The sequence below is a fragment of the Microtus ochrogaster genome, chromosome 4, assembly GCF_000317375.1.
Source record: "Microtus ochrogaster isolate Prairie Vole_2 chromosome 4, MicOch1.0, whole genome shotgun sequence".
Lineage (NCBI taxonomy): Eukaryota > Metazoa > Chordata > Mammalia > Rodentia > Cricetidae > Microtus > Microtus ochrogaster.
In genome coordinates this window covers 1,506,792-1,513,758 of record NC_022011.1, presented here as the reverse complement: position 1 = coordinate 1,513,758, position 6,967 = coordinate 1,506,792, and the positions used below count along the sequence as shown (strand labels likewise).

The window sequence follows — 6,967 nt, the reverse complement described above, 5'->3', positions numbered from 1 at the left end:
TCACCGGGAAGCAGTGGGGGTCACAGAAGCAGAGGGAGTCATCGGGAAGCAGTGGGGGTCACCGGGAAGCAGTGGGGGTCACCGGGAAGCAGTGGAGTGCATCGGAACCAGGTAAAAATGAGTCACAAATATTCCAGGGATTCCTCGAGTAATCATAGAATTGTTTAATCATAGAATTATTTTTTTTATTTTCTACTTATTATAAATAACCCACTTCATTACTCAGCCATCTCCTTGAAAAAATTTGGTATTTAGCATAGACACTGAGTGTCAACCAGAGATGTGTCAGTTACAAACAGAAAAGGGAAGGACTTTAAAAATCCATAAAATCTTCAAGCCTGGAGCACGTGTGGAGACTGCATTGCCATCCTTTAACATTTCAGCTGTTAGACATTCCCGGTGGAAAATGAGTAAACATAAATATAATCTAATGTATTCCTTTATAAATACATTCGGACAGACAGTGACAGTGAATAGACACAGGAAAATATTTAAGCTGCTAATTAAATCCTAATGAGCACAAATTAAAATAAATTTTGATTCTACTTTTTGTTCACCATGGAAAAATATGTTATCCAATTTGTGTAAAAAGTGAAGTAGCCACAGACATGGTACTAAAGCCACAAAAACTCAGGCTATAAATCAGATGACTGGAAAACAAAACACATTTTTAAAGCAAAAGACAAAACGTTCTCCTAGCATTTTCAGCTGAACTTTATCCCACAGCCACGCCTACTGCAGGGTTAGAGAGGTAGAGAGGTTGAAGGGGACACCAGTGTTCACATGACATGGGAGGTTCTCACTACAGCTCTGGCAGACAGACAGGAAGCTGTAGGGACCAGACTTGAAAACCTTTCTGCTCCACATAAGCGGAGTCATTGCCAGCTCCTCCCAGCAGTGTCCCCACAGCTGGTTCAGCATGGGTCTTTGCAAGGCCTGGCACAGGAGTGGAGCTCTGGTGCGAGTTAGGAGGCCCCGACACCGGCACACGGTGCTGACCATGCTAACCATGACGTAAACTAGCCCCACCGACAGGCCCAGCACTGAATTCTAGAGGAATGATTGCTTCGTTGTGGTGGCTGCTTAGCAGACAGCAGGGCCTTGGTGAGAGCCACGATGCCCATTTCCTGTTAGGTCAATGAAGCACTAAGGAAACACAGGCAAGGCGCTCCCACTATCCGGTGCACTGCTTTGTTTTCACTTGGGTCCAGCTCCAGGTCTTCTGGCCACTGAAGGCAGAATCAGACCCTCCTCTGAAAGCTCATGCCCAGTTCCAGGACTAGTTCTGTCTGAGAACTTGGTTAATGGACGGTCTTGCGCCTTCTGTACTGGGCCCTCTTTCCACCTGACTAGGCAGCGTGGACATGTAACATTTGCTCACACCCATGACCTTATGTTTCCTTTGACATCTAAGGGCAATGATTTGATGTCTTAGAGACGTTGCCAACACCTGTCCAGCAAGTGAAGGACACTCTCATTCATGAATTGTCTCCGATGTCTTCAGTGCACGGGATGAAAGGGTGGAGCAGGCTGAGGCTCGCCAACAGGAGCAATCTGGAGGTGTGTAGCGGAAGTGCTTGGTCCTAGCTGTGGAATGTGAACACTGCTGCGACTGACTGATGTTCGTGTGTGAGGGTGTGGGTGTGGAAGCGAGACAAAGGGGTTGTGGAAGACAGGGAAAGCGTGCTGATAGGATTGAGAACCTCGCCACACTCCGTGTTTACCTCAGGACTCACATCAGGCCTTCTTTTGAAGCGGCTCATAATAAATTTAAGCTATTTCTCCACACCCTTGTGATGGGACTCAAGAGCTTCCAGAGTGGGCGGGGACTAATTGAAGGGATGTGCAGAAAAGAGGTGCCAAGGAATGAGGCATCTTATGCTTCCCAGCTTGGCATGATCTGACCCCTGCTGAGTGGGTAAGGAAGAAGCGTGTCACAGATGCAGGAACAAAGAACCACACAGTGAGACAAAGTGTGCAAAGAGACTTGGGAATCTGTCCCTGTCACCCAACGGATGGTTGCGGGATGGCGTGACCTCATTTCAAATGCTACAGTAACTATTACAGAGAGATACCCAAAAGGCAGCACAAAGAAAACCTGTTAGCTTTTTGTCCCTTACCACAACTTTTTTTTGCATTAAGAAAAAAAAATTAATCCAAAATACTGTTCACCCTTGGCAGTCACCAGCAGAATATGTTTTGAAAACAATGATCGTATCAAAAACATTTTAAGGCACTTAAACAGGTATACCATATTTTTTTCTGTAAAAAAATAAAATAGGCATCAAAGCAACATTCACACGGACAAGGGTTCAGAATGGCCTGCGTGTACAGCCCTGTACATATATACACCGTGGTCTTCAGGACGGCACCTCCTGGGTCAGACTGTCGGCCTTGTCAACTTCACTCCCTGCAAGACACGGAAACGGTTCAGACTTGGAGAGTCTCCATGAACAAGGGAATTATCAGCTCACACCAGATAACAACGTATGCTACTGGAAGGAAGAGGCTGCTGACAGCAGTTTCATCTGGAATGTCCCCAGTGGGTCCATGTGTTCAAGGCTTGATCCCCAGAGTGGTACCATGACTGGAAGATGGCAGGACTTTAAAGAGAGGGGGCCTAGTGGGAGACATTCAGGTCAAAGGGGAATATAGGGCCTTGGATAGGACCTTGGCCCCCACCTCTGTTCCCAGCAATGAAGGGAAGGGGCTTTATTCTCTGCACTGCTCTCACAGACCCCAAATCAACAGAACAACTGATCGTGCACTGAGGCTTCCGAAACAAGGGGCTAACCTAAACGCCCTTCTTTGTAAGTCTTGGGTATTTGTTATAGCAACAGAATGAGGACTGGCACACTTACTCAGATGTTCTATACATAACTGTACACCTAGAAACAGACTGACCAGCTTACTGGCCAGCTGACTATCAGCTCCCAGAGTCTGGCTTGGCTATTTGTGCTGATATTCTGTGCTGCACTAGGGGGATATTCTGGGTCTCATTAGCATTATCTGCAGAACAAACGTAGTCATGGTTCCCCGAGGAAAGGTTCTTAGTAGGTAAATATTCCAGGCTTTTAGATTATTCTAAGTTAGCCATTGCTAACAGGAAAATGAACAGCATGGTCCAATTAAGTGGCAAAAATTTTAGTCATTTGGAAGAAAACTCATGCAGTTAATTTTGTGTTTACTGTGACTGAAATATATTGCAAAGAGTCTTCTTCTTCTTCTTCTTCTTCTTCTTCTTCTTCTTCTTCTTCTTCTTCTTCTTCTTCTTCTTCTTCTTCTTCTTCTTCTTTTTCTTCTCCTCCTTCTCCTCCTTTTTTTAAACTACGGAGTATTGAATCTAGGGCCTCATGTATATTAGGTAAATGCTCACTCACTAAGCTACACCCTAGTCCTTTATTTTGAGACCAGTCTCACCGAAGGACTTAGCCTCATCACTGAATACCAAGATTCTTACCTCCGATATATAACTTCCACCCTGTTTTTAACACTGTCTCTGGGGAAGTTAAGTGGTGGAAAATGTGGCCAGGCTAATCTTGAACTTATTTTATAGCCCGGAATGGGCTTGGATTTGCTAACCTCTGCCTCGGTCCCAAGTAGTAGGTAGGATCACAGTCCTGTTCAAAAAGACCCAGCTAATTTTCTTAATTCTTTGTCAATATTTATATATTTATACTCTGAGGGGGACAACATATCTGTACTGATAAATGGAAGAGAAGGTGAGAAGTAAAGATGACACCGAGCAGGAGTTACAGAGCACAGCTCCATGAGTGAGCCAATCCACTTTCCCAAGACTAACAAAGTAGGAAGAGTTTGGAAGTGACCTGACATTGCTGAATTAGTGATGACATTTGTTGGGCTAAACTTCTCGTGTAGGACCTCAGGGGCTCCCTGTGACTCTTGTAAGACTTCTATCTCTGTCACGTGTCACAAATATATATATGGCCAAATAGAGTTTTCCACTCTAAATCTAGCGCTGAGTTACCCACAGGTCTTGGGCTAACTGTTGAACTCTCTCATCCCATTTCTAACTTGTAAAATGGCAATAGCAATGAGCATGGCTGTAGCTAAGCTGTGAGCTCAGGCAGGAGGCCTCAGCACCCACTGTCTGACCAAGGCAGAGAGCAGGACCTGCCATGCACACACATCCTGTGACCACCCTGTCCTTCAGGATGCTAGGGACATGGCACTGGGTGCTTTGCCACTGTATGCCTCTTCTCACATATCTCTGTTAGCAGTCACTGCTACAATGGCTTCTGGAAGGGCCGAGCCACTAGAGAGAGATCATCCATTGTGGCACCCAATTCTGTGCACCACCTAAATTTCTTTGAGCAATTGGCTTAATTATTTTAATTAATACTTTTGGAAATTGAATCTAAAGAACCTACCTTATATATACTATTATGTATGTACTATATGTGGTGAAATTAATATTGTGTGGGCTCTTTTGACAGTCAACTTTTACACTTTCATTCCTAAACACAGTTTTACCATATGGGAAATGCATTGTGGCTAAGCCCGATTTGGGCCATATTCAGAAAAGCACAGAGGAGAGCCACCCAGGTCCTCAGTGAAGTGTACAAGGAGGGGTGGTTCATATTTTACAAGTCCTGTCAATATTCTCTTGACTATGAGTGTCACAATATTTGAAAATTGCATCGAAAGTATTATTCTCTTTCATAACTCATATAATACTCATTCTTCTTGATCAAACTGAATGGACCGATGTTTACTGTAATTACACATTCATTTGTGTGTGTCTGAGTTTGTGTGTATGCGCATGTGTCCTTGTGTCTTCTTCAATTGCTCGTTATCTTATTTTTTGAGACAAGGTCTCTCATTTGTGTACATGGCTAGACTGGCTTGACAGTGAGTCCCCAGGATCTTTCTGTCTCTGTCTCCAGGGCTGGAGTTAGAGGTATGCACTCACATGCCTGGCTTTTTCTGTACATGCTGGGGTTCTGACTCAGGTCCTGATGTTTAATTGAACAGGAAGTAATTTAGCCATTCCTGTTATAACATTTCATTAATAAAATACATACATTTGAACAATGATATACCAGAAAAACGTAAGTATATGAATCATTTGAATCCAGACAGAGAATTTCAGTCTAATCTGGATTCAAATCCGATCTTCCTAGAGCCTCACCTTCTGCCTCGACACCATCCACGACTTTATTGTTGGCACTAGCACACTTCCCAGCAGGATCTGAGCTGGGTGGTAGATGAGCAAGGGCACTGATATTAATGAGAGATGCTCGTGGCCTGCAAACACTATCTTCAGCATTGGAATTCCTGTTCAATCAAGAAGACAGAAAACGTAGAGGCAAATTCAGGCTGGTGTCAAATTAAAGGCATGCTCTATGAAACTCAGAACTCAGATGGTTATGACTATATTTTCCTACCTGTATGCACAGACCCGAAACGGGAAGATCACAAAGCTGACAGGTCTATCTTCCTTTCACGACACAATTTGTTCTATTTGGGACAGAGAAGACTGTTTGGGGTGCCAGTACCTCTCATTCAAGATTGGCAACTCCGCCATCAGGAGAGGGAAGACTGAAGAATGGAGGGGTTACTAAGACAGCTGGGAAGGCCGAGGAGAGGCTGATTGTGGATCTCCTCCAGCTCAGTGGTGTTTAAGTGTGTTGGGTGTTAGGGATCCCCAAAGATGCAGGAAGATAATGTATGGTAGAGACAGCTGTCAGGCTCATGGGAAGATACTCTAGCTGGGTGCAGTCCTGAGATTCAACCCAGGACCTCACTTCTAAGCAAGCTTCCACCCACAAACCTTGAATGTCATTCTCAAGGTCAAGGATCCCAATGTGATTGATTGTAACAGGTAAACTTCAGAACTAGCGCTTCAGTGAAGGCCATGCTGGACCACAAACGGATGACCACTGCACTGTGAACCCACCATTCTAGTCTAGAAGAGTGGGCTGGGCCTGTTTCTAGGCAACTACCACCTGTGGCTTCTTTAGCTAGCGAAATCCAGAGAGTACAGCTTCCATGTCACCACCATTGCTTTATTACAGTTGCTGTGTACACATGTCAGTTCTTACAACCAAGTACAGTAAGAGCGCAGCTTTCTCCTTGTTTTTATGAAACAGTCTCTGAAAAGGGCCAGAGCTCCTAAAGCCCAATGATGGTGCATAAATTACTTTTTATTGTAGCACAAAATGGAAGGTTCAGCTTTCCCAATTATTTTTAACCTTCCAATACATTTTGAACCTTTATGCAAAAATGCTCAAGACTGCTCTCTTCTTCACAGCCGCACACAGCACTGCTGGGAAGTGAAAACACTCAGCCCCCAACCCCCCCTCCCAACAGGAGCCTCTCTCAGGCTTCCACAGTACACATTTAGATAGATACCTTCTGTCTTCTAGTTCTACGGTCTCTAGAAAACTCAGATCAAATGACAACAATAAGACAAGGAACAAAGAAAACAAATAGTTCTGTACAAAAAAGTGAAAGTGTAAGAATCCATGTTTGGTAAACATTACCACTACGCACAGCCTTGGAAAGTTTACTGTGGACTGAGAGCTCTGCAGCGCCACTCCCCACTGCAGACATGCTCTCCCTTCCGTGGTCCACACGGATGCGGCCCAGACTGGAGGATAAGGAAGAGCTCTGCTGCCCCTGAGGGACTCAGAAGGAGGCAGCGGGGATGAGAACCAGAAAGGAGAGCCTGAGGGGAACAAACGATAGAACTATGGAGATCTTTGTCCTGAAAAGTGAGGTAGGTGCAGGCTTTCTGACTATCACTGCTCAGCTAACTCATCCAAGGTGCCTTGCTGTGGCCATGAATCCAGGCTCTGTGCTCTGTTCCAGCAAGCTGAAGTGGGCTCTACTACTGAGAACTCAAGAACAATGGTAATGGGTTTTTGATCCTACTGCACGTACTGGCTTTGTAAGAGCCTAGGCAGTTTGGATGCTCACCTTACTAGACCTGGATGGAGGTGGG

The 6,967-nt window shown here is 44.9% G+C and overlaps 1 protein-coding gene across 3 annotated transcripts in view; it reads right to left on the bottom strand.

Moving 5' to 3' along the window:
- Positions 1–148: 148 nt before the first annotated feature.
- Positions 149–6,967, bottom strand: part of Slc10a7 (solute carrier family 10 member 7) — a 235,270-nt gene continuing 228,451 nt past the window's right edge. For all 3 annotated transcript variants that reach the window (XM_005345380.2, XM_026778789.1, XM_026778790.1), the window contains 2 exons: positions 5,153–5,298; positions 149–2,410 (listed from right to left, as the gene is read on the bottom strand). In XM_005345380.2, coding sequence (XP_005345437.1) covers positions 2,381–2,410; positions 5,153–5,298 — 176 coding nt within the window. In that variant the 3' untranslated portion in view covers positions 149–2,380. The remainder of the gene's footprint in view (positions 2,411–5,152; positions 5,299–6,967) is intronic.